Genomic DNA, 27,655 nt, shown 5'->3' with positions numbered 1-27,655 from the left:
AATTATTAAGTATCACATTTGTATGTTCACTGTTCTCTGATAATTGGTTAATGGTCACATGACATATACCCTATGTAAACATTTTAATATAAAATTTTTATTTTTTATTTTTATTATTAGCTTTTCATTAAACTCCCAAACCTCCTGCAGTTCCCTCATGAACCCCAGTTTGGGGAAACCTTGATGTAATTAACGTTTTATACACTTCAAGTTTAACTTTATTGTTTTAGCTATTGTGTTAATATTGAAAGCATACAGTTCTTAAACTTCTGGAATCTTAAAATGAACTGTTATTAATTAATCTACATATATCGACACTCCCAGTTCCTGTTTATATATATATATATATATATATAATACCAACAAAAATAACACAAAATTTACTCAATTCAATTTACTGTAAGACAATTATTATTTTAAACTGAAGTGCATCAATGAACGTAGGACTGAAAGATTCAATAGCATCCAGCTGCAGCCCCGCTGGCTACTTGCCCAATGGCAACGAGAAAGTTCAAAGTGAAGATTCTCTGGACTGTTATGTGGATTGATGAATCAAATCAGTGATGTGCACTGGATGACAGACACCTGCTGCAGCCAATCGCACTGAAGCATCCGCTCTGTTCCTGGATGTGGGTGTTAACCACAGTAGCCAATCGCGTTGCGGCATGAGTTCTCTTCCTGTAGGTGGGTGTTCGCTACCTGTGTGAATGAAGCGATTCGACACTGGAACTTAGCGAGCTCACATTCTGGGATTTTTTTTCGCTGGAGTTTTTACACCGCGGCCCTGGACTTAACTGTGGCAACCGCGTAGAGACATTTTGCGTTCTGTGTTAGTTTTTGTATTTTTATTTTCGACATAAGGAGGTAGCACTCAGTGCTGCCGTTAGCCTATGCTAACTCGCGTTCAGTTTCGCTGTCCAGCGGTTTTCCTGCTCTCGTTCTGGGGGAATTAACGCAGACCCTGTCGAGTCAAACCATGGAGTGTTGACGGAGTTGAAGAGTGCACTAACATCAGAAAATTTCGCTACAAAACACTTATGCCAAAGTCAGAGGTGTCTCACTACTGCATGTAGCATGTTAGCGGTTTGGCTAATGAGTGGCAGGTGATATTGAACTCTAATAGGAGAGATATCCTTCGAATTCAGTCGAGAAACTGAGAAAATAGATTAAATATAATATTTGCGTTCCGTCTGTTTGGTTTTGATGTATTACAGGTCGATTCAGGCTATAATTTTGTCGTTCAGCGTTAGCGCTGTTGCTGTCGAAACACACGGTTTGTTTACAGTTCTAAAAATATTCACGTCCCATTAACGCTTCCATTGAAGTGCTATTGAACCATTTGCTGGACATGTATCTCTCTACTGTCATTTGGTAAGGCTCAATATAATGTCAGAGCTGCTTCAGGCAACATATCATACCAATGCTAACATTAGCTGTATGTTAGCATGTTAAATTGTATGGTTTAAAGCCAAATCCACTGAGGTATTTGTCAGCGTTCTTTTATTTAAATGAGTATTGCTTACAGAGGATGCTTAGTGTTTTTCCTCCTCCAGCTGTAGAGATTAGCTACTGCCATAGAGGGAAAGTTGAGATAATATTATGATTTTTTTAGGCCTGGAGATGGCTGTAGGTTAAAAGAAATCACCAGTCAGTTAAGATATAAGACTCTAAATGGTGTTATACTTGCATATCTCTTGTTGGAGAAAGGGAAAGTTTACAGATATGTTCAGAAAAACTAGAAATTGAATTCTCAGGACTCTGAAGCTGTATACCATATTTTCAGTAGTTACAAAAGCAAAGAAAGCCAATGAAGATATTAAAACTCACTGCCTGTCTTTTCTCTGCTTTGCCTATAATAGTGTGAAGATTGCAGGTGTTCAGTGATCTTATACATATCCATTATCATCTCTAAATTTAGATAAATATATAATCGTACCCTAAACGAAACCTGAATACTTATTTGAATTTTCTAGAAAACCCATGTTAGGCTACTTTATCTTAATTTAGACAACCATCTCATGCCTTAGTAACATGCCACAGACAGGTTAAAATGAGCATGTTCAAAATAGCCTATTGTTCTTATGCCATCAGAACAGCTCATTTATTTTTGGAATTGTGTTTGTTTAAAGTGCTGGAAAGTCGTAAAGAAACCAAACCAAGCAGTTCTGATGAATCCTCAGGGTGAATGTTTTCATGTAGCCCTTTGGTCACAGCTGTGCCAAAAACTCTTGATGTACTTCACTACAAACAGGGGTCTGCCGGAGGAGCATGCAAGCAAACCTGATACTAAAAGAACACAGGTCTGAAGTTGTTTTGGAACGTCTCGCTTTCTGCTAATTTTTTTCATTACCAGTCTGAGAAAAGTCCATCCTGAGGTTCCCAATGGAAGTACTGCACTAGAAACTTTGACCAGGGAAACTACAAGATCTCTGGGTTTTCTCACCCAGAAGCGATAAGATGGGCTCTCAGGCTCTTCAGATATTGCGGCAGGGAGTGTGGGCTTCTCTGACCGGAGGATGGTATGTGGACCCTCATCAGAGTACCTTCTCAAACTGCTTTCATCTCTACCTCTGGATATTCCTCTTGGCCTTCCCATTTCTTCTGTACATGGTGAGTTTTGTAGTTATTCCCCAGGTAAAGAACATCACCAGGCCATGTTTCTGGAAAAATGTGTGTAATACTGATGGAATGTCACTAATGTTGAGAAACTTTCCTTACCTGCTGGTCTTAATGATTACTTTAGAAAGATGTTGAGACTGAAACTTTGTCAAGACGCATGACAGCTGCACATGTCAGCAGAATTTATGAAGCTACTTAAGTGATATTTTCTATGAAATGTCTTTTCTAAGTAGTTACAGTCACCAAAGCAACGTAAAACTTTAAAAGTATAAAAATGTATACACTACTATCCAAAAAATTGTGACGACATGTTTATTTATTTTTAAGATATTAATGCTTTTGTTCATCAAGGATGCATTAAATTGACTGAAAGTGACAGTAAATACATTTATAATGTTTTATACCTTACTTTTAATAAGTCAAGAAAATCTGAAAAACTGTTGTCTGACATTGAGGAACATCAAATGTTTCTTGTGCAACAAATCAGCATATTAGAATGATTTCATAACGATCATGAAGTGCTTTAAGACTGGAGTAATGACTGATGAAAATTCACTTGACACAACAGGAATAAACTGAATTTAAAAATGTATTCATATAGAAAAGTTATTTTAAATTGTACTAATATTTCACAGTGTTACTGATTTTACTGTATTTACTGTATTTCTTAACTAATAAATGCAGCTTTGGGGAGCATTAGAGACTTATTTCAAAAACTTTACTGACCCCAAACTTTCTTTAGTAGTGTGTGTGTGTGTATATATATATATATATATATATATATATATATATAGGCTATATATGTATGTATATGTGTACAGTCTTTGTAATCTGTTTTCAGAAATATATTTATAATGTGCTTAGAAACAATTCTCGTAATTGCCTTTACGTGGACTTTAAATAAATGTCAGACTTCAGGAACATGTTCCTTTGTGTCCATTGTTTTGTAAGTGGCAACCAGTTGATGATAATACAGCAAAGCATGTGGACAAACATGAAATGTTGTGACATCTCTCATAATACTTGTGCTTTCACTATCAGTTGAACCTCCATCTTGCCGCTGCTGTAACACTACTAAGTTGACTGTTAAAAATTTAATTGTACTTGACAGCTTTTAGTCATCAGAGAAAGCGTTCATTCAGTTTTATAATAATGTTTAATTGTCAACAAGAAAGCATAGAGTTTTGATCAGTTGCATGGTGTCTGTCTTATTTACATTTAAATGTTTATTAATGTATTAATAATTTGTTAATTACTCTTATATACTATGAAAATACACTTATATGCTGACGTAGCATAAACAACTCAAATGAATACATTGACCATGAGGTAAAGTTGTATTTTGCATACTGTTAAGAGACTTGCACAAGAACATTATGAAATCAGATTCATTGCACAAGTCCATTGTGGTCTACATAAGAAGCAATGTCTAAAATGAAATTGAGGTTGTAATATCTGCAACCACATTGATGTGATTCTCCCACTTTCATTCTTTTAGGCCCTTCCTGCCAGTTTAGTGGTGGCTGGTGTGTACTGTGCTGTGATAGCGGCCTTCTTTATGGCCATAAAAGCAGTGAATTTTCGACTGCATGCCATGTTTGACCTGGGTGAGATTGTGGAGAAGAGGCAGGCCTCGTTCACCACAGACCCCAATAGAGTGGAAGAAGGAGAGGAAGGCTCTGTTGCTCATGATGGAAGCCAACGCAGGTAGCGTTTACCTTACTATAATTTGTTGTCAAACTACATTGACACTTTTCTTTCCCTCAAGTAGCCAGCATCAGTTTGTAGAGCATTAAAGGGTTAGTTCACCCAGATAGCAAATTTATGTAATTAATAACTTACCCTGATGTTGTTTCAAACCCGTAAAACCTCCGTTTATCTTTGGAACACAGTTTAAGATATTTTAGATTTAGTCCGAGAGCTCTCAGTCCCTCCATTGAAACTGTGTGTACGGTATACTGTCCATGTCCAGAAAGGTAAGAAAAACATCATCAAAGTAGTCCATGTGACATCAGAGGTTCGGTAAGAATTTTTTGAAGGATCAAAAATCCAAAAATAGCATAAACGACGACTTTATTCAGCATTGTCTTCTCTTCCGTGTCTGTTGTGAGAGAGAGTTCAAAACAAAGCAGCTGGATATCCGGTTTGCGAACGAATCATCCAGTTCACCAAATCGAACTGAATCGTTTTAAACGATTCGCATCTCTAATACGCATTAATCCACAAATGACTTAAGCTGTTAACTTTTTTTTTATGTGGCTGACACTCCCTCTGAGTTCAAACAAACCAATATCCCGGAGTAATTCATTTACTCAAACAGTACACTGACTGAACTGCTGTGAAGAGAGAACTGAAGATGAACACCGAGCCGAGCCAGATAATGAACAATAGACTGACTCGTTCACGAGTGAAGAACCGGTTGCATCGGTTTTCGGATCACCAGTAGTTCTTTCGGACAGTTCGATTCAATAAACCGGTTGAAGAAAACAGTTCACCGGTTCTTTTGCGCTCGACGTATAATGGCGTCATTTGCGATGATTGCCCTTGATTCAAGCCTTCGGTTTACCCGCGCTCATAACACTAGCACAAAATCAGTTCAGAATCAATCACCAAAAGAATCAGTTCAGTTCAGACGCCCTGTGTGTCGGTCTGCTTCACGCTGAATCACACATGCGCAGTATCAGCTCCTCGGTTCACGAATCGGACGCGTCTGACAGAAACGGTTCTTGACTTGTGAACGAGTCAATGTTTTGTTCGTTATCTGGCTCGGCTTGGTGTTCATCTTCAGTTCTCTCTTCACAGCAGTTCAGTCAGTGTACTGTTTGAGTACATGAATTACTCCGGGATATTGGTTTGTTTGAACTCAGAGGGAGTGTCAGCCACATTAAAAAAGTTAACAGCTTAAGTCATTTGTGGATTAATGCGTATTAGAGATGCGAACCGTTTAAAACGATTCAGTTCGATTTGGTGAACTGAATGATTCATTCGCGAACCGGATACCCAGACTGCTTTGATTTGAACTCTCTCTCCCAACAGACACGGAAGAGAAGACAATGCTGAATAAAGTTGTCGTTTTTGCTATATTTGGACCAAAATGTATTTTCGATGCTTCAAAAAATTCTAACTGACCCTCTGATGTCACATGGACTACTTTGATGATGTTTTTCTTACTTTCTGTACATGGACAGTCGACCATACACACAGCTTCAATGGAGGGACTGAGAGCTCTCGGACAAAATCTAAAATATCTTAAACTGTGTTCCAAAGATAAACGGAGGTCTTACGGGTTTGAAACAACATGAGGGTAAGTTATTAATTACATAAATTTGCTATCTGGGTGAACTAACCCTTTAAAGCATCATGCTACTGAGACAGACATTCTTTAGGGATTTGTTGTTGGTGAACAGCTGTTGGTGGCGTCAAGCAGTCGCTCCGCTCTTGTCAGTTTTAGCTCATGTTGATATGCCTGTGCCTACAGGGACAGTGGTGTGGGTGTGGAAATGACAGTGTTCCGAAAGGTGAACTCCACCCCTCCTGTACGCTGCAGTTCTCAGCACTCGCTGTTTGGATTAAACCAGGTGTCGGTGAGGATATTGTTAATGCCAAACATTGCATGTCCATAAGCATTATTGTTCTTCACTCGTAGGAATTTCCTTTGACTCCCTTACGGTTCTTTTGCCCAGGAATTTTTACCACAGCTTGAAGACCCTGGAGGCTCCAAGGGTACATTGTGTTGTTACTGTTGCTTTTTTCAATGAACTAAACCAAATAGTTTAACATGAACTGGGTTGCTTACATTTCAATTCTTATGTTTTTTTAAATTCCAGATATTAAAGAGCTCATGCAGGAGGAGCAAGGCAGTAGTAATGTGATGGTGACCTCTGCACATAGAGATGTCCTTCGACACAACTCTCAGGACAACACTAGTAAGAACAGCCCCTTTACAGATGCACTACATTAGAGCTGAATAGGACTGTTCCTTAGACTTCTAATTCAGAGTGCGAAGATGGCCACCCACTTTTTCAGCAGCCTTTGTTTTTAAAACCCAATTCACAATTCCAAAAATATTTTAAAATTGGTATGAAATGAACATTCACCTTATATATTTTGTAAATGCATGTTATGTATCTTATTGTGAATGCTTTGTCTGTGTATGTTTTATTATACTTTTTACATTTAGTCAAAATGTTGTAATCTTCCGGTGAAAAAAAGACAAAACTCTGGTGCTGTACAGAAGACTTTTCCAATAATTTGTTTTAAACCCTGCTTCTGCACATTGGACCACAAGCTTGGTTTAATTTAATCGTTCTAATTAATAAAATATTATAAATTAGGTTAACTGAATAAATTATTAGCTTAAAAATCAATGAATTGGTGAAATATCATAATTGGTAAATTTAGCTGCAAGTACCTCTAAACATCTCTATTGTCAAATTTTTTACGATATTCAATATATATCTCTGTTTGCATTTGCATTTAAATAATAAAAAAATTCTAGACTAAGTGATCACTTACTGCTTTTTATTAAATGAGCACATGTATATGTTACTCAAGTAGTGAAAAAGTACAGAAAGCGCATTTTGTCAACTTTTTAGTGCATGCAATTCACAATTTACACTTAGTTTTTAGCTAAGAACACAAGTCTGTCTGTCTTCTGTCTCTGGTTTAAGAGAAGTTCTGTGGCATAAAACGTTCCCACTGGCATTAAAAACCCTCTCAGATGGAGAGCTATTTGCTGAAGCACATAGGTGTTATATATATATATATATATATATATACTCTGTCTATATTATAAAAAATTGGTAAAACAAATGAAAAATATTATAACAGTGAAAATCCTAATAGTTAATTCCACATTGCCATAGCCTATGTTTCTCTATTCACACAACATCGCATTGCATTCATAAAGCGACCATAATCGCTAACAATACAGTGATAAGCAAAACATCAGGAAGAAAATGCATCTATGTAACAGCGAAGCTCTGATTCAGGGATTTGAACTCATGTTATCTGGCAACCACACTCATTAGAGTTTGTGTAATAGAGTCATGTAGAGCAGATATTAGCGATATTATCACTAATATTTGATATATTGCCCAGCCCTAGTAGTAACTGCACGTTTTTTGTCGTTCCAGGTGTGGCACTATCCTGCATGGCTGGGGATTACAGAGGGCTAATTGGTGTGGGTGATGTATTGTCGGGAGGGTTTAGTAACCTGCACCCAACAAACTGTCCTTCCATCCCACCATCCCCATCCAGCCAAGAAGATGGAAATGAGAAGGACCATGTGGATAATGGGGGTGTGGAGCAGCTGTCTCAGAGGAACCCCGATGGGGAGGGTCTAAGAGGCTACTCCCGCCTTGGACCTTCAGCTGAGTCTGAGAGTCTGGGAGATGCTCCTCTCAGCCCTCTCATCAAGAGTAGCTTGAGTGAGGAGCTAAGCGAGAACTTGCTGGGTTTGGGCCTTGACCCAGTGACTTTTGCCCCTGGTGCTGAGCACCCAGGCAGCCGCACCGGGATTGCCCTTGCTGCAGGCTCCACTGACAGCTGCTACAGTGGAGGTGGAGCTGCCACGGACAGAGAGACTCTTAGTACGGTCAGTAGCTACCGCAGTGAGAAAACTGACTCAACCCAGCTTGAGAGCCCTTCAGTGGGCCAGACGCATAAACCTGGGTCTAATGCTCCTTTCACAGCATTGCATCAAGGTAAAGGCCCCTATCAGCAGCCAGGAGATGTAATCCAGGGCGGTAGTGACACGGATGACCTATCAGACAGCGTGCTGTTACGCTCACCCTCCAAAGAGCTCTCCTCTGGGCAGGGCCTGGACAGAACTCTGGTGGAGGGGGAGGACCTTCCCCCTTTGCTTACAGACATTGCACAGCCCTCCTTGGACTCATCACTGTCTAGCAGTGGGCCTTCGGAGACCTGCGATCTTGATGGTGGCATCCCCATACCCCCTCTTCCTCCTCCACGCCAGGCCAGCTCTGTATCGTCAGGGTTGGCACTGGGCTTGGTCTGCTCAGAGCCAGCTCTGCCGGTCTCTGCCCCTTCCTACCTCCTAGCAGAGCCACCATCTCTGCAAGCGCAGCAGCAAGTGGTGCGACCTAAAGATCTGAAGCTGCTGCGTGCCGGCGGCAGTATAGGTCACCGACCCGGTCGCAGGAAAGCTCCCCGTAAACGAGGCACTGCTGGCAGTAGCAGTTTCGACTGTGGCTCCTACCGCCGGCACCAAAACCGTGGGCAACACAGAGACTACATCCCTGTACGCAGCCGGCTAGGTGCCAAAGCCTACAGTGAGAGCTTGTTTGAGGACTCCAGCGATGAAGATGATGGCAGTGACATGAGTGCAGGTTCTAGTCTAGGATCCCAACACCACTTCAGCTCTGACGATGAAGACGATGATGAAGATGATGATTCTAGCTCCTCTACCTCCTGCTACTACCCTGATCTAACGAATACCGGCATCACTTCCCAACCCGTCCCCCCTCAACTACCTAGCCCTGGAGAGGGGGAGGACCCTGACACAGTGGGACCCTCCCATTCTCGCAGTGCTCAGCGCTCAGCCAGCACAGCTAGTGCCAAGACTCATGCCAGAGTGCTAAGCATGGATGGTGCCGGTGGAGGCTCCAACAACACAGAGACTCTTGCGTCTACTATGCTACCTTTACCTCTTTCTTCTGCTCCTGCCCCACGTCCACTCACCATCTCTAAATCAGATCTGGAGGCTCGGACACTGCACTCAGAGGGCTTCTCAAGGGCCCACCATAGACTAGACTCTCTTGGAGGCTCCTGGGCTGGGAACCAGACAGGCTGGAGGGCAGGAGAGCTGCTAGAAGAGGGGGCAGTAGGAGGAGGTAAAGAGCGAACAAATTCATTCTTAAAGAGAAAGTTCATCCAAAAATGAAAACTTGATGTTTATCTGCTTACCCCCGATATGTAGGTGACTTTGTTTCTACAGTAGAACACAAACCAAGACAGACTCAGTCTTATAATGTAAGTGGACTGGAATCACAGCTAAAACATAAAACAAAACAAACAACAACAAAAAAATACACAAAACCAAATTAAACCCTGTGGCCCGCGACATACCGGTTTGTCTTTACACATCAATGTATCGTCATGAGCTGCAGTGAGCTGCATTTATTTTTTTAATCATATGTTTTAGCCTTGATTTGACGGTTTGAGTTAAAAATCTTGGTTTGTGTTCTACAGAAGAAACAAAGTCACCTACATCTTGGATGCCCTGGGGATATCAGATAAACATCACATTTTCATTTTTGGTTGAACTATTCTTATAATAATTTGTATTTAGAGCCTGGATTAATTTTGTGATTTGTGGTGGTGTTCTTTTTTCCATACTTCAAAATTTTTTAATTGGTTTAATTCACAATTTTTTTTTCTCCACATTCTATGTGAGGTCCTCATGATACCACACATGTAAATGTATTTTTTGTTTGTTATTATTTATTTTAATATTATTGTTTTCCTTTGTTATTGTTTAATAATTATTTGAATTAACTCGTTTCTGCTGTAGTGAATATTAAAAAAAATTTTCTTATTAAAACGGTTGCCTTGTTGCTTTTTGCCCATGCAGCCCCAGAGGAGGGTAGTAAGCGTGACTCTGTGAGCAGTGTAAAAAGGACGCAGGCCATTCGCAGGCGTCATAATGCTGGTAGTAACCCCACCCCGCCCCCTTCTGCCATGGGCTCTCCTCCAAGTCTTCAAGACCTTCAGAGAGTCCGGACTTCCTCTCATTCTCGCACACGAACACTCCCCTCTGCTTTGCACTTCGCTGCCTCATCCTTGCTGCTGCTGCCCCGAAGCGGTGTTCATGAGGCATCCACCTTTGATGACACCACAGAGGGTGCTGTGCACTACTTTTATGATGAGAGTGGTAAATAAGACACTAATTTAATTACGGCTTAGGTGTGGTTGTTTTTTTTGTTTTTTTCATTAAAGTGATCTCATTTCAGGAGTAAAGAGGTCTTATACTTTTGGACCTGCTGGTGGAGGATATGAGGACCCATTCCAGTAAGTCTTAAAACTTTTACCACTGGGGTGATATTCACCAGTCTCCCAGTGTTTGACCCCTTTTTCTTGGCATAGGGAGCGGGAGCGAGAGCGAGAGCGACAGTCACAGTCCTCTAGCTTTACCTCCACTGATGTGCAGGAGTTGGCGCCAGTGCTGTCTATGCTGCAGCCAAGGCCGGTGGTCCTCCAGGGCATGCAGGTCCGCAGGGTGCCTCTGGATATGCCAGAGGTGAGGCTTAACTATTTAAAATCATCAATACACATGCTCCATTACAATCCTGTTTTGACTATTTTCTCTGTAGTTTGACCTAGACCATGAGTCCCCTCATGAATCCCAAGAGAACACACTGATGATCGAGGAAAAGGCCAAGCCTAAACATTATTACCGTTTCTGGGTGCTGCCGGGGAAATGGCTAAGAGTTCGTTATGACAGGCTTGCTTTGCTAGCCCTACTGGACAGGAACCGACGCATAATGGAGAATGTGTTTGCGGTGGTGTTGGCCAGCTTAGTGGCATTCCTTGGCTTCCTGTTACTATTCCAGGGCTTCTTTAGGGACATCTGGGTCTTCCAGTTCTGCCTAGTCATTGCCAGCTGTCAGTACTCTTTGTTAAAGGTTAGTGTGAGCATTTTTAAAATGGTCTCTTTGTGTTTGTTTTAGCATTTGTTATCTGTGTTTTCAGGTGTTGGCATCTCTTGATCTTGTAAGGTATTCACATGTCCCGATAGTGGTGTTATGTTTGTATTAATGTTAATCAGTCTTTTTTTCTGGTCCATTTCAGAGTGTGCAGCCTGATGCGGCATCTCCGATGCATGTGAGTATATGACTGTTTGTCTGTCTTTACTTGGATCTGCCTAGCTGAAATCAAACTCATTTGTGGTCTTCATTGCAGGGCCATAACTGGATCATCGTGTACAGCCGACCAGTGTATTTCTGCTTGTGTTGTGTGCTGATCTTGATATTTGACCTGGTTGGCCACTCAGACAGTATGCTGCCTTTCACCCTCTATGGGGTCACCTTCTTCTCCGCCCAATTTCTGCTCTGCGCTAGGGACATGCTCATAGGTCCGCTCACTAACTCAAAGCCAGTGCTGTTTCTTAACTGAGGTGTGCATAATATAATGCAATAATTCATATGTTTTCCTTTACAGTGTTCACCCTCTGTTTTCCCATCATCTTCCTGTTTGGGCTTCTACCTCAGGTCAACACGTTCCTCATGTGTTTGTTTGAACAGGTGGACATGCACATTTTTGGTGGAACTGGTGAGACATGCGTTATACGTCACTAATGTTACTAGTAACACTTTACAAAAGCTATAGTTATGATGGTCCTGCTCAACTGGTACAGCATGATTCTTGCTACCCCAAAGTCATGGATTTGATTTCCATGGGAGCTGGCAAACAACTGTACATCTTTGCACTACAAATGTGATGTCTTGTCATTTGTGTTTCAGCAACCACAAGCCCCCTGTCTTCAGTCTATAGTCTGTTGCGCAGTATATTGGTGGCGGCTCTGGTCTATGGATTTTGTCTTGGTGCCATCAATGTAAGTTGGAATCTGTTTGTCTCTTTCACAGTAAAATTGTGTTTATTGGTGCCTCCTTTACTCATTGTATGTGTTTGTGTAGGCTCCGTGGGGAGAGGCACATGTCCCGGTGCTCTTCTCTGTGTTCTGTGGGCTCCTCCTGGCCTTGTCCTATCATCTGAGCAGGCAAAGCAGTGACCCGACCATCCTCTGGTCAGCGTTACCACACATTCATGATTTTCCAGTCATCTTACTACACCCAGCAGCTAATGGTCTGTTTTTTTTTTGTTTTTTTACACTGTTCTGCAAGCAGGTCTCTGATCCGCTCCAAGTTCTTCCCAGAGCTGGAGAGCCGAACACCGGAAGAGCCCCCAATAGAGATTAAAGACCCTCTTCCAGAGAAATTGCGCAATTCTGTGGTAAAAGAATTCTCCATTTGCATTTATATTTCAGTAAATAGGTGTTCCAGTGGTTTTTAAATGGCTCCCTTCTGACTATGCAGAAAGAGACTCTTCACTCAGATCTGGTCATGTGCCCTCTTATGGCCATTATCACCTTCGCCATTAGTGCCAGCACCGTCTTTATTGCTCTGCAGGTCAGTAGGCTGCCAAGAATGTGATTTTGATTGTAAATAGTCTCATTGATAGAACTAGTCATCATCCAAGGACTGAACATAATTTCTAGTCTTGTAAAGGTGGACAGTCAAATACATTGTTGCTAATCTAATTTCCCTAAAAAAGTTGTGTTTTTTTGTTTGTTTTTTGTAAATTGTGGTGGTTTTAATGTTTCCTGCACCCCTTTTCAGCCTGCTCTCAGTTTCGTCCTGTACATCTTGGCTGGGGTGGTGGGGTTCTCCACACACTACCTCCTGCCTCAGCTACGCAAACAGCTGCCCTGGTTCTGCTTGGCCCACCCTGTGCTGCGCTCCAGAGAATACAGCCAGTTTGAGGTCCGAGGTAAGTGGTCAAAACTACACGGACAAATTAATGTCTGAAATTCTGAACAAGTGTGATGGAATGATCTCTCTCTGTCTCAGATGCGGCTCAGCTCATGTGGTTTGAGAAGCTGTATGCATGGCTGCAGTGTGTGGAGAAGTATTTCATCTACCCAGCTGTAGTTCTCAACTCCCTCACAACTGAAGCTCACACTGTCAGCCAAAACCATGACAAACCTGGAGCCTAGTAAGAACATGAACTTCCAGAATCCTCAAGATTCCTAGTGTAGAGTAAAGCACAACACTAGCTGATGTTACTCGTTGTTTTGGAAGATTTTGAATTCAGGGTTTTCCACGTGATCTCAGACTTTAGATTTCAGACAGTGATCAGTGACATCTTTTTTATTTGTTTCTTTAGTGGCCGTGCTCTATTCATCTCAGTGGCTGGAATGAAGCTGCTTCGTACGTCCTTCTGTGTCCCGTCTCAGCAGTATGTCACTCTGTGCTTCACCGCCCTCTTCTTCCAATTCGACTACCCACGTTTTTCACAGACCTTCCTCCTCGACTACTACTGCATGTCCATCCTCTTCAGCAAGGTCTGTCCACATCTGAATCTCTTGATGCCTTTAGGAGGCCCAATTTCAGCACTTGTGACATGACCATTTCCACCATTCTGAAGACTTCTGTATATATACACTACCATTTAAAAGTGCATGTTTGGACAGATATTTACATTTTTCTTGAAATTAGCACAATGTATTTGATCAAAATTTAAGGTAAAGTGACCCCCCCCCCCACCTCAAAATGAAAACTGAATCATCATTTACCCATGTTTTGTTTTAATGCTGAATGCCTTTCTTTCTTTCATTTATTATATGCATATCATGTTCTAGGTTTTCACCATTATAAAAACCTTTTTATCTTCACTTGATTCTAAATGGATCAAAATATTCACGTTTAGGATATTGATACATAATCTATATCTGCTATTAATGTGGCATTTTTAAAGGTTTGAATTGAATGTATTTTGTAACTTATACTCTAACTGGAGTGTGGGTTTGTCAAGCAAAAAGATGAAGACTGATGTTGCTGTCATCTCTCCTGTATGTGAGCAGCTGTGGGATCTGCTGTATAAGCTGCGTTTTGTGCTGACCTACATTGCACCTTGGCAGATCACATGGGGTTCTGCTTTCCACGCCTTCGCTCAGCCATTCGCCGTTCCCCGTATCCTTTTCCACCGTTACTCATACACAGTCCTGAATGCTAATCTTATAACTTTGCCTGTTCTTCTTAATTTGTGCCCAATGGGAATGCTGCCCTTTTTCAATAGAACAGCTGTACAATTGGTTTTGCTCTGGGCCCACATGTTCCTCCTCGGCTCTTTTAGGCAGTTTTCACTCTTGGTTCAGTTGCTTTTTGTCCATCCCTATAAATTTATATATTAAGTTTTTTTTCCCCCACATTCAGCATGCCCCTTAACTCCGGTTTTGCTCTCAGACTCAGCCATGCTGTTTGTGCAAGCTGTGTTTTCAGCTCTTTTTTCCACTCCTCTCAACCCTGTGTTGGGCAGTGCTGTTTTTGTTACTTCATACACCCGGCCTGTGAAGTTTTGGGAGCGAGATTACAAGTAAGCCTTCAAAAATCTCGAGCAGAAGTCAGCTGCCTTGTTTGTTTTGCTAATTCAGTCTTAGCTGAAAATGTTTGAAGATGTGACTTGAACCTTTAAATACCATTTTATCCTTCAGCACCAAACGAGTGGATCACTCCAACACACGTCTGGCCACACAGCTGGACCGTAACCCTGGTACGTGATATTGTATCGGAGTAATACAGATCTTTCATCTATCTAATGTTATGTAATGTATCTAATTCTCCCCTTTATTTAATGCTTGGATAGGTGCTGATGACAACAACTTGAACTCTATCTTCTACGAGCATCTGACACGTTCTTTGCAGCACTCGCTGTGTGGGGACCTTCTGCTGGGCCGCTGGGGAAACTACAGCACTGGAGACTGCTTCATCCTGGCATCCGACTACCTCAATGCTCTCGTACACATCATTGAGATCGGCAACGGCCTCGTCACTTTCCAGCTCAGAGGCTTGGAGTTCAGAGGTAAGCCAACAGGAGAGGGAATGGAACAAATTGCACCACTAAACACTAGAACACAATACATTACTTTTAAAACAGATTTTAAAACACAAGCCCCCGGTTTCACAGACAAGGCTTAAGCCTAGTCCCAGACTAAAATGCATGTCTGGGCTGTTTTACCTGAAAGAAAATTGCACTGATATATCTTAAAATATGTCAGTACCATTAGCCGCATTTCCACTGTCGGGCCAGTTTGAGCCAGGGCTTAAAGTGGGCCAGGTGGGGCTCATAGCCTCGGGCCAGTAGCACCGAGGCCAGAATACCGCAGGGTTTCCACAGTGGAGCCTGAAGCTCCGCTGCGTGTCACTAAAACACGCCCTTTACAAGCCTCTCCGAAAAACGTCACGTAACCTCATCATTTCACCAACAAAGAGAAGTTATCAGAAAACTAAGAATCACTTTAGAATGAATGATAATATATTTTTTATAAAAGCTCCCGAACAAAAACATTATTATATTTTTATGATAGGCTACGTGGAGCTAAACTCTTGAGACGAGGCTTGTGACAGATATGTTACTAAATCAATACACAATTGTGATAGAGAATAAGAAGATGACGTCTGATTTCTTCAAGCGGTCATATTTACCATGTTTACTATGGTAATGTTAATTCCCAGCGTGCATAGTCTTTTACATCGCTTATAAATATTTCTGCCTTGTATGGTGATTACAATCCACATTGGATCAAGTTATTTCAAACACTCGCTGCTGACTGAAAGTGAGTTTTGAGCTTGACTTATTTAAAAAAGTGTTTAATGCTGGTGTTAAAGCTGTTATCTTTCTAAAATGACCGGCAGCGCAGACTCTCTATTTTTATAAAAGCTCCCGAACAAAAATCATTATTATATTTTGATGATATGCAACGTGGAGCTAAACTCACGAAACAAGACGACAGATAAAATGTTACTTAATAAATACACAATTATGATAGAATAAGAAACTGACGTCTAATTTATCCAAGCGGTCATATTTACCATGTTTACTATGGTAACGTTAATGTTTAGCGTGCCTAGTCTTTTACATCGCTTATAAATATTTCTGCCTTGTTTAGTGATTGTAATCCACATCGGATCAAGTTATTTCAAACACTTGCTGCTAACTAAGAGTGAGTTTTGAGCTCAACTTATTTTAAAAAGTCTTTAATACCGTTGTTAAAGCTGTTATCTCTCTGAAATGATCCGCAGTGCTGAGCTCTCTAGACGCGGAGAAACTCCGCCTTTGTTCATAACCCCTCCTCTAGCCCCAGCTGGCCCGCTTTGGCCCAAGGTTTTCGTCGGGCCAAAAAACCCTGGCCGTTGGCCCCGAGGAAGCCCCGGAACTGACAGCGGAAACGCGACTGGCACTAGCACGCCCGGTTTAAGCTCGATAGTGGAAACACGGCTATTGTTTTGTCTCAAGATGCACATGAGTAGTGTTATTTTTCTAAGGCATGTTTATAAAAGACACTTAATTGTCCTATTTGAAATATGGCCTAATCATGTCTTAACCTAAGCCCTGTCTGTGAAACCAGGACTAGGTGTCATAAACTTGCCAACTTTGTAAATGATTAGAGTGAAAAACACTAAATGACTGAGGGTCACACATTACCTGACCTTTAAGTCATTCTGAACACAACAAACTTGTGCAGAAATGTGCTTTGTTGCTAGGAGGCACATGACAAATGATTAATAATGTGTTTGATATCCTCCAAAAGTCAAGTAGCGTATTCCAGCATTGAGACGTCAAAAAGCATGATTTACACTGAATCGGAAATATTATATTGCAGTGACTAATTCAAAGACTTCATCATCATTGTCATTTTTATTTGTGTGGCAAGAAAACACTTGGTATATAATTTGACAGAGAAGTTGAATAATATGAATAATTTTGGTGCATAAAATGCTTTCAGATACTTTATAGTTTCATGTTTAGCTGCAAATCATTTGGCTTGAACAATTTTTTTCCCACACTTCATTCTTTTTTTGTGTGTGGAACCGTGTTTTCAGGAACATATTGCCAGCAGAGGGAGGTGGAGGCGATCACTGAAGGGGTGGAGGAAGATGAAGGCTGTTGCTGCTGTGAGCCAGGTCATCTCCCCCACATGCTCTCCTTTAATGCGGCCTTTGGTCAGCGCTGGTTGGCTTGGGAGGTAGCCGCCACCAAATACGTCCTGGAGGGCTACAGCATTAGCGACAACAATGCAGCTTCCATGCTTCAAGTATTCGACCTGCGCAAAATTCTCATCACATATTATGTCAAGGTCAGCTCCTCTCAGACAAGCGACTCAAATAAAACCTGCACTGCCTTGAGATGCATAGCAATGATCCAAGTTTCTTTTCCACAGAGTATCATCTACTATGTGACCCGCTCTCCCAAACTGGTGGAGTGGTTGGCCAATGAGACAGTGCAGGAAGTGTTGCGGCCTTGCCTCAGCCCTTCCTACGTGGATAGTGACCCCACCTTTAATCTGAACATAGATGAAGACTACGACCACCGTGCTTCTGGCATCACTCCAGCTTCCTTCTGTCTGGTGTACCTGGAGTGGATTAAATACTGCAACAGCCGCAGACAAACGGTATTTTAAAGATGGCCTTGTCTCACTTTTTTTTTTAATGCTTTGCTGCTGAATGTTCCTGACTTGTGATTTGGGTAGAAGGAAATCAAAAATGTAACTCACTGTGTATCTTGGAATTGCTCTGTTTATTATTATTATTATTCTCCAAAGGGAATCACATTTTTAAGGGCCTAATGGTACATTCACATGAGGGCATGTCTGAAGCTTGCCACTGACATGGTCGTCATAGTGACAACAGACAATTTCATTGAACTGCAGTTGGTTTGCGCCTGAGCTAGGCTATTTCCATAAGGCGATCTAATTGGCTGATGCCTTCATTGGCGCTTAAAGTTGAGATTTTCAACTTCTGCCGCAAGCTAGACCAGTGACACGCTGACAGTTCCACAATTCAGTTCGGCCTTGCATGACGTCACCCATTCGTAGTAAATGAGAAGCGTAAATGCTGACACCACCGTTTGAATGTACCATAAACATGCTCAAACTCAGGAACTTTGCACTCTCAGAACTGGTAAAAATTTACATCTGATATGGGTTTGATACCACCTGTTTGCAATGGGAAATCAATTGTTTTGTTTAAGTCAGATCTACCCCACACTTCACATATTTGATAAGAGTCCTCGCCTGAAAACGTCTACATGCCAATATTCAGTTAAAATCATAGCGCCACCTGTTGGCAAGAAGATATGTCATGCTTTACAGTAACTCTTACATACCCTGCTCAATCTGCACCAAACTTCATATTTGATCAACTTCTTGGCCTGAAGAAGTCTGCATACCAATATTCAGTTATAGTCACAAAGCCACCAACTGGCAGCAGGAAGTTTAGCACATATAAATGACTTTGACATATTCCTCCTATATTTAACACTTTAAATGCATATTGCCCAGCATTCACTGTTTTCCTAAGGCCACTGGGTGGAGGTGGATCCAGGTGCGAGGGCCCTTTCAACATTGCTTGCAGCTTTAATTTTGTTTTGTCTTCTTTTACAGCCAGTTGAGAGTGAGAAGGATTCCCCTCTGGTCACACTGTGTTTTGGGTTGTGTATTCTGGGCCGTCGAGCTCTGGGCACTGCCTCACACAGCATGTCAGCCAGGTAAGGGATTAAACCATTTACAGCATTTTTGCTTAAGCTGACAGCTTATTTTATTTAAATGTGTTATGCACAATTCACACATGCAACAATTTTACAGATAGTATTTCTACTGCTGCATGCCCAAATTTTATGCGGTATATAAACTATGTAAAGGACCAGTGGTTCAAATTTTTACTTGCCTTGCCAACATTTTCACTAGCCCTGCCAAAAAAATAAAATAAAAAATCGTTGCTGTCATTGTTTTTGGCCTATGTTATCTTTTATTAAAATAAATAAGCTTATGTGACACCAAAAATTTTTTATTTAATTAAAAAACATGAAGATGCAGCAGTTGGCCAGTGACAAATCCACCGACTGTCCTGAGCATCTTTCAGGCTGGCCCCTGGCCATTGGGCAGTCCTTATTGTCGAGCCCTGATGTATCGTACTATCATACTTTTTTTTTTTTTTTTTAACAAATTACAGGTTCTGATTTTTTAAAATGCTCCTTCAGGGGGATTTGTGTGATTTTCACCAAGATTATGCCAAGATAAAGGATGCTACATTTTAAACATATTTTTTTATATTTTGAATGGTGTTGACATCTCAAGAGACTAAAAAAAAATAGGGAAAGAGGAAGTGTCTTATATCTTAAGTCTGGTAATCCCAAGTACCCAGACACAACACTGTACATTAATTGCTGACAAATAAACACTTTTGTTACTGTTTAGGCAGTTATGCTTATCTCTTAAATGACACCGTAATGGTATTCTTGATCATTTCAATTCTTGAAAGTCTCTTGCCTTCAAAGTCATGAACACATTTTTTAAATCTTATAAAAATGTAAAGCATTTATTATTTCTCAACATTGTGCAGTAAAATTTACATTATTAAAGCTTAACTTTCTAATTCATGAAGAGGACATGAAATGTGCCAAAAACGTGTCTCGGGCAAAAAGTAAAGACTTTTAAGATGAAAATGAAATTACCGTTATAACCACGAGATGGCAGCTTAGGATCACTCATTGGCTAAAGTTTCTATTTCAACACCCTAGTTTTTTTCACATCTTTTGATTTATTATAAAATAAATATTGTAACAAAATACTTTATCGCACTGAAGAGCAAGTGCAGGAATTTATCACTTGTGATTTAAAGAAATAAATAAGGCCAGACAACAGCCTATAATGTTCAATTATTTAAATACTTAGTTAAATTAAATGGGTTATAACAAATAAATGATGCATTCATAATTTTTAAATGATTAGATTTAATTTAATAACTACATTGTTTAAATTTTATCCAACACAGACTTGCTTCTGTAGTTTTGTTAGTCTAAATCACTTAATGCACAGCTCTATTTTGACATCGGCTCGTCAGATGATTCATTCCGTTGCCACTGTCAATCAACTATTAATCAGTTGTCTTGTAAATTTAACATTCTTCCTGAAATGGTATACATTGACTTTTGGACATCTTAGACGAACAAAACTTTATTCCAAATTGTAAATGGATTATGTAAAGAAACCGAGCAAAGGGCGCTCCCCTTATGGCATAGTACAGTTGACTGGAAATGACTGAGCTGTCTTATCTAAAACCAGGAAGTAACCATGCATAAGTTCAATTAGATTACGATTATCATGTCAACGATTCAATTCAATTAAATTCGAAATCATGATGCATCACGATTATATGTAATTTATTTAGTGCATTTTTATTAAATTATATAAGCAGGCTACTTTTTAAAATAATTGTTAATTAATCAATATATAATTATTTATTGTTAAGAATTAAAAGTAAATATAGCTTCAAAAAATACAAGCAAATAAAAAGTAATAAAGGGGGGTGGAAAGACAATTACAAGTGATAAATAGGGAGTGCTTTAAGTATTGAAAGTTTACAGATAATCGTAGTTATTTCGTATCATAAAAGTAGATACAAATGCATTTAACAGCAGCCACGAGCTTCAGAACAAACGAACTCAAGGCGCATGTGAAAGTCTGTCAGTACATGAGTTTCGTGCATCTAATATGTACTGTATTCCAAACGTAAGAAATGAAAGCATATCTAAAGTAAAAGACTGAAATAACAGTGAATGGAAGCACTGTCAAGCAATGCGCATGTGTCTCACAGCACATATTCAGTGCAATGAAGCCTGTCGCATTTGTCTCTAGCACACACATGTACCATATGCAGGTAAAAAGCCAAGCATAAATTTTTTAAATAGTGCCTTTTTTTAATACTCACGTGACAAGCGCGTATGCGAATGTCGTCAAAAGCTATATCGATTATGGTCTATTACTGCATCGATGCAGAATTGTCTACGTCCGCATCGCGATGCATCGCTGCAATGATTAATTCTGACACCCCATTACTCTACACTGCTTAAAAATTTAATCTTGAATCATCAGTGACAAATTCTTTAAATATAAAAAAAAAATTTACCGGCTGTCTCATCATATGACCTCTTTACGCATTATTTTCTTGCATTGTTGTTGTTTTTTTTTTTAATGAGTGGGATTTTGTTGTAGAAGTAAATGCACTGATTCTCTTTCTTATACGGTCAGCTGGGAGCCTTTTCTCTACGGCCTTCATGCCCTGTTCAAGGGCGACTTTCGTATCACCTCTCCTAGAGACGAGTGGGTTTTTGCAGACATGGACCTGCTGAACAGGGTGGTGGCTCCAGGTGTACGGATGTCCCTCAAACTGCACCAGGTACAGCATATGGCATTCCTCCATCCCTACTGACATCACACTTTAATTAGGTTTCTAGGGTAACACAGTGATATTTTCATAGCTTGCACTAGTGTTGTCACGGTACCAAAATTTCAGTATTCGATACCGATACCAGTGAAAATCCACGGTTCTCGGTACCAATTTCGGTACCAAAGCAAAACACAAAATTATGCTAATTAAAAAAGAAAGATTTAGCACTAAAAATAAAACCAATGCCATTCTTTATACTTATTTACAATTGTGTTTAAAGTTTTTCTACAAGTTATATAATTATGAAAAACAGTAAACAAGTTTCACCCAAATTTAATTTGTCTTTTAATTTATGAAATTTAAACACATTTTATTTCTGGTAAAGGGATTTTCTATTAAAATTAAAACATGGAAGAAATATTGTGATTTATTTCTTAAAAAAATAATAATAGTAATATTTCTAGCACTATGCCTTAATGTAAAAATTAACTTTTAGGCCTAATGAATGCATATTTGTCATTTTAACTGAACTTAAGACTGGTGGTGATACTTAAGATATTTTTGGTCATTGATGGTTTCTGTAAAAAAAAAAAAATAGTAATAGATCATATTAATTATTATTAAAAGATAATACTACTACTAATTCTACTATCATACAAATGTATATCCAATGCACTATGAATTGATGAGCTGCTGGGTTCATGAATATTAATCACGTTGTCTGCGTTCGGTCAAACTGATTTGCTGAAATCAAAACAGGGACGGTACTAAATCAGCGCCAGCCAATGAAATTGCCATTTGCTCATTAGCTCCGCCCACTACCGGAGAAACCGGTATGTCTTCAAAAATGAATATGAATAGTTCTAAATGAACTCCATTACAGGAAAAGACAATAAAGAATAGTTTACATATAGCGTGTCGATTCAGCGTGGTAAGACTCTCGCTCTCTCTCTCTTTTGCATGTGTGAGAAACTGAAAAGATCGCTTGATGGAGAGAGAACTCTGAAGCTCAGATGCTGAAATTACTGCAAGCGTCATGCGCTTCAGTCTATGTAGTAAACAAACCCACACGTCTCTGCCATTCATTAATTCACACAGAGACGCGCAGAACACGGATTCATATTTCAAAGAAACATTTGCGGCTTAACATTTACAAATACTGGTCCATATGGAGATTTGATTTGATTAATTTATGCTAACTTTGACAAATTCCATGACTGTCCATATTAAAATGTAAGTTTCATTTTCATGACTGGATTTTGAGATTCGGTCCTCGTTTTCTGCTTCGCGGAAATCATAGCGATGAACCGGGTTTGAACGGGACCTCGGTACCACCGGTACTTAAAGAAACCTGGTACCGTCACATTTAAGTTCTTTTAGTACCGACTTGGTACCGAAGTACCAGGTCTTTTGACAACACTAGCTTGCACTAAAATAGACTTTTGGTGTGCTACAGTAAACGTCATGCAGTATAAAGTAAAAGTAGTCTGGTGATGATGCAATTATAGAACGGGTCTCTGGATTACTTGATTCTCATTAGCAAATTTTTTGTCTCTTGTTTACTCCATAGGATCACTTCACCTCTCCTGATGAGTATGAGGACCCAGTGGTGCTGTACGATGCCATCACTGCTAATGAAGAGAAGATGCTCATCTCTCATGAGGGCGATCCTGTCTGGCGCAGTGCTATTCTGGCTAACATGCCTTCTCTGCTTGCTCTCCGCCATGTTATGGATGAAGGCAGTGACGAGTACAAGATCATCATGCTGAACAAACGCTTCCTTAGCTTCAGAGTCATCAAGGTGCTTTGCTGCAGAAACCTGTTTATTGGCATGTACAGTATATCTTATTGTGACATTGCCATAACTATTATCTCTCTGTTGCTTCTTTCAGGTAAACCGGGAGTGTGTGCGCGGGCTATGGGCTGGACAGCAGCAGGAGCTGGTCTTCCTGCGGAACCGGAACCCTGAACGCGGTAGCATCCAGAATGCCAAGCAAGCCCTGAGGAACATGATTAACTCATCTTGTGACCAGCCTATTGGATACCCCATCTACGTCTCCCCACTCACCACCTCCTACGCGGGGGCCCATGTCCAGCTACGTTCAGTCTGGGGAGGCCCCATCAGCCCCCACAACATTTACACCTGGTTCATCAGCAGCTGGGACAGGTCAGGCTTCACAAGCCTGCATTATGCACATTTTAGGTGTTCAGAGTTTTTTTTATTCACATGCTCTCTGTTCTCTTCAGGCTTCAGAAGGGATGTGGTGCTGGATGTAACAGTGGGGGGAATATTGATGATTCAGACTGTGGTGGCGGCTCTACCTCCATCAGTAACAACCCTGCAGCTCATCCTCCCCAGAACACAGTGTCCAGCATCACTCAGCCTCATCCCACTACTGTACAGCCCTTGATGGGTACGACACATGCTTCTCTTGTACTGTTAATGTATCATCATCCACCTCCAATCAATAAAGCAATGATGCGTGCAGGCTGTAAGTTTCACTTTTCTCTTCCTTTCTCAAGGGACTGACAACCCAGTTGGACCTTCCTGGCCGCTGCATCCCCAGCCCCTCACACTTGCCCTACTCAGCCAATCAGAGGGCAGGATGGATGCAGGGCTGGTTAGCTCCTTACACCGAACCTCTTCCATCCATGGGCTTTTAGGGCAACACCTGTCCAGCTCCCAGCTGTCTTTCAGTAGTTCAGTGGCCCTGCCCCTTGCAGACCGCTTCTGCCCCAGTAGCCTGCAGGACAACCCCAGTCACAGGGCATCTCAGAGGGGCCTGGGCCAGGGCAGCGGGCTGCCCTATGAGGCCCTGTACAGCAAATGGAGCCTTCCAGGGAGGAAAGGATTTAACGGACCTGCTGTAATGGAAGGGGATGGCTCAGCATCACAGAGCATACGCACACAGGTTAGGATGCATGCTTACATCAGTTTTTCTGCCCAGATCTATTAATGCATACAATATCCTAAATACAGATCTACTAAGATGGACATGTTTTAATTTCTAAATTAAACTTATTTTTTGAGTGCCATAGAGTTAAAAATGTCAGGGTGTCTGGATATCATAAAGAACAAATCTTAATCAATACTTTAACACTTTTAGTCAGCAGGGTCACATTAAATTAATCATAATTGACACTGAAGATGTATAATGTCACAAAAATATATATTTTTTGAATACATTTTTTAAATAAATGCTGTTCTTTGGACCTTTTATTTATCAAAGAATCCTAATTAAAGAATTTTTTTTTTTGAATGGCAAATCAGCATATCAGAATGATTTCTGAAGGATCTCGTGACACTGAAGCTTTGCTGTCACGGATGTAACTACATTTTAAAATGTATTGAAATGGCAAACCATTATTTTAAGTTGGAATATTTTGTACAGTTTATACTGTCTTTTTAATAAAATGAATGCAGCTTTGGTGAGCACGAGAAACTTCATATAAACATTTAAAAATCTAAACGGACTTAAGTGTCAGTTTTTTGAAAATTAGATTTATACATCATCTGAAAGCTGAATAAATAAGCTTTCAAATTAGTGGTTGACCGATATATCACCAAGGCCGATATATCGGCCGATACTTTGACATTTTTAACTTATCGGCCGATGCCAATATTTTTTTCTGCTTGGCCGATGTGTTCGAGGTTGGACTTCTATTTTGACGCCGCTGAGAAAGGCAGCGTCTGAGCTCACAGTGCTCACACACTCTCTCTCTCTCTCTTGTTTACTGTCGTTGTTAACACTTCTATCTAATATGAATAGAACTTTGTCTAATATTCAGATAGAACGGTTAAAGGAATGAATGTATACAAAAAGTATTATAACGATTGCTTTTATATTATTAGTAATAGAAAAGCAAACATTATAATACTTTCTCGTTTTCCATTAGCATTAAGCAAATACGCATTTATTTCATTTAAACAAATCTTTGAATGACTAATGAATAATTTAACAAACCTTGCAAACTTAGTCGAATCTAGCTGTGAGATCTTGTGAAGTGTGCATTTTTATCCAGCATGATCGCATGTTCTCTGTGTGACGGTCGGTCCGTGTTAATTGAATGCTTTAAACTTTAAATGTGATTTCAAATTATGCTGGGCTTAATGCATTCACCCAGTGTCATATTCGTCATTTGGACTGTGTGCTGTATGTAAAATGAGTGTTACCTTGGCTTTATTTGAAAAACTATGATTCCCAATGCACACAAACTTCCCAGAATACTGAGTATCCTGTTGGTTACAGTGGTTACTTCCTTTTTAATTATATTTTTATTAAATATTTATTTATGAAAAATACAAGTGTTAATTTTACACATTTATTTTTTAATCAATTTCAAATGATTTCAAATTTCTTAAATATGAATAAAACAATTTTTGCATTTATTTAGAACCAAGAACCAAGAGAAAACATTACCGTTTACAGCCGCAAGATAATGTTTTTTCTTGGTTCATGTCAAATTAATTTTGATAAGTCGCACCTGACTATAAGTTGCAGGACCAGCCAAACTATGAAAAAAAAGTGTGACTTATAGTCCAGAAAATGCGGTACACACACATCGGCTTTATATCGGCTATCGGCCCCTCTGCTTTCCAAGATATCGGCATCAGCTGTCAAAAGACCAATATCGGTCGACCACTATTTCAAATTGATGTATCATTTATTAGGATCAGACTATATTTTTGGCGAGATACAACTATTTTAAAATCTGAAATCTGGGGGTGCCTTTGAAGTTGTCAAAATGAATTCTTAGCAATGCGTGTTACTTATCAAAAATTAAGTTTAAATTAGTTTTAAGCTCAAAATATCTTCTTCGAACATGATCTTTACTTAATATTCTAAAAAAGATTTGACACAAGAAAAATAGATTATGTATTTTTGGCTCTTTCAGGGTCACACATTAATATTAATAACCCATTTATTTATTTATTCTGTTTTCCTAGCCTTTGCAGCCTCCCCTCCCCGTCCTGCCCTCTGATGTCAGCCCAACACTGGATCCAACGGGGGCAGTCATACCCTCTGAGACCTTGCCCCTTACATCATCAGACCCGCCCAGTGCACGGGAGGAGTCTACAGAGCTGCCTTTACTTGAGCACCTCCGCTGAGCCTGCACAGCACGACTAGTACAGCTGGGATCAGCCCATGATCATCCTCGCCATCCAGAGAGCGAGCTAGGAGGAAGTCGAGCTGACCTTATCAACCTTTTTTATAATTAAAGCATCTTCAGTCAGTTTTGCATATTTTAGGATGTTTCTTGCAAGTATCCTTAATAAACACATCACCAGATACAGAAGCACACTAGAAAAGTGCTGTTAAGTAATGAACTCTGGACTGAGCTCTCCTAAGCTTCTTTGGCTACCGTTTTGGCCTCCAGGCCCATAAGCCAAAAAAGTGGCCAGTCAGTGCAATCTTAAGGGATTTTCTTCTTCTTTTTTTTTTTTTTACACAAGGAGGGTCAGGTCATTAAATCAAAGCAAATCTGTGACCTGTACCACCAGCAGTAACAAAAAGGGAACTCTCCTGTCCTCTCTAGCAGCCTTAAACCTACTTAAGCTTTTGTTTTTACCCCCACGTATCCAGTTCATTGCTAAACATCCACAAATGCTGCGCATCAGCTGTATTGTGCAGGATATCTCCCTTTGATCAGAGCCTGCCGCCACAAAAGCCACTGTCCTTTTAAGACCAAAGGACTCGAATATGATTTCCCCCTCACTGAGCCGTCATTTAGTAGCTCACACATTCCAGCAAAGACATTCAATCACGTGCCGGCAGCCCATCAGACTTGCTTATTCTCCTAAATGACAACCACGACCATTTTTCAGCGAGCTTCAGGGAAAAGACTTGAATATACACTCACACACTCACATGCACACTTCCCTCAGCACCTGGTGCTCCCTTTATAGTTTACAGCTGGCTCAGGTGACGATTGTGGAGCCTGAGATTTGTAGAACAGTTGGGACAGAGTAGATGTCATCAAACCGGTGGTCTGTCTTTTTTTTATCATTTCTTTTAGACTCTTTATTTTCTTTACACATCCAACAGTAAATCAGACTACCTGCTAAATTC

The 27,655-nt window shown here is 40.3% G+C and overlaps 1 protein-coding gene across 1 annotated transcript; it reads left to right on the top strand.

Moving 5' to 3' along the window:
* Positions 1-673: 673 nt before the first annotated feature.
* LOC132130660 (pecanex-like protein 3) lies at positions 674-26,819 on the top strand. The gene is made up of 33 exons (XM_059542436.1): positions 674-2,610; positions 4,118-4,326; positions 6,098-6,203; positions 6,303-6,342; positions 6,447-6,545; positions 7,755-9,473; positions 10,214-10,513; positions 10,593-10,650; positions 10,726-10,879; positions 10,953-11,264; positions 11,431-11,463; positions 11,542-11,713; positions 11,800-11,910; positions 12,102-12,193; positions 12,276-12,385; positions 12,486-12,591; positions 12,675-12,767; positions 12,978-13,128; positions 13,209-13,353; positions 13,525-13,702; positions 14,222-14,330; positions 14,604-14,733; positions 14,852-14,910; positions 15,004-15,219; positions 17,241-17,494; positions 17,579-17,809; positions 18,800-18,903; positions 21,446-21,593; positions 23,155-23,385; positions 23,477-23,751; positions 23,832-23,998; positions 24,108-24,496; positions 26,533-26,819. The coding sequence occupies exons 1-33, from the start codon at positions 2,458-2,460 to the stop codon at positions 26,692-26,694; spliced, it is 6,816 nt and encodes a 2,271-aa protein (XP_059398419.1). The 5' UTR covers positions 674-2,457; the 3' UTR covers positions 26,695-26,819.
* Positions 26,820-27,655: the final 836 nt, after the last annotated feature.

This window comes from Carassius carassius, chromosome 47 (genome assembly GCF_963082965.1).
Source record: "Carassius carassius chromosome 47, fCarCar2.1, whole genome shotgun sequence".
NCBI lineage: Eukaryota > Metazoa > Chordata > Actinopteri > Cypriniformes > Cyprinidae > Carassius > Carassius carassius.
Note: the sequence above shows the minus strand (reverse complement) of the source record. Positions and strands in the feature narration are given on the sequence as shown.

Coding starts and splice junctions, on each gene's coding strand:
- LOC132130660 (XM_059542436.1), top strand. CDS start 2,458: ATGGGCTCTCAGGCTCTTCAGATATTGCGGCAGGGAGTGTGGGCTTCT. Junction 2,611..4,117: donor TCCCATTTCTTCTGTACATG/GTGAGTTTTGTA, acceptor TCATTCTTTTAG/GCCCTTCCTGCCAGTTTAGT. Junction 6,204..6,302: donor TTGGATTAAACCAGGTGTCG/GTGAGGATATTG, acceptor TCTTTTGCCCAG/GAATTTTTACCACAGCTTGA.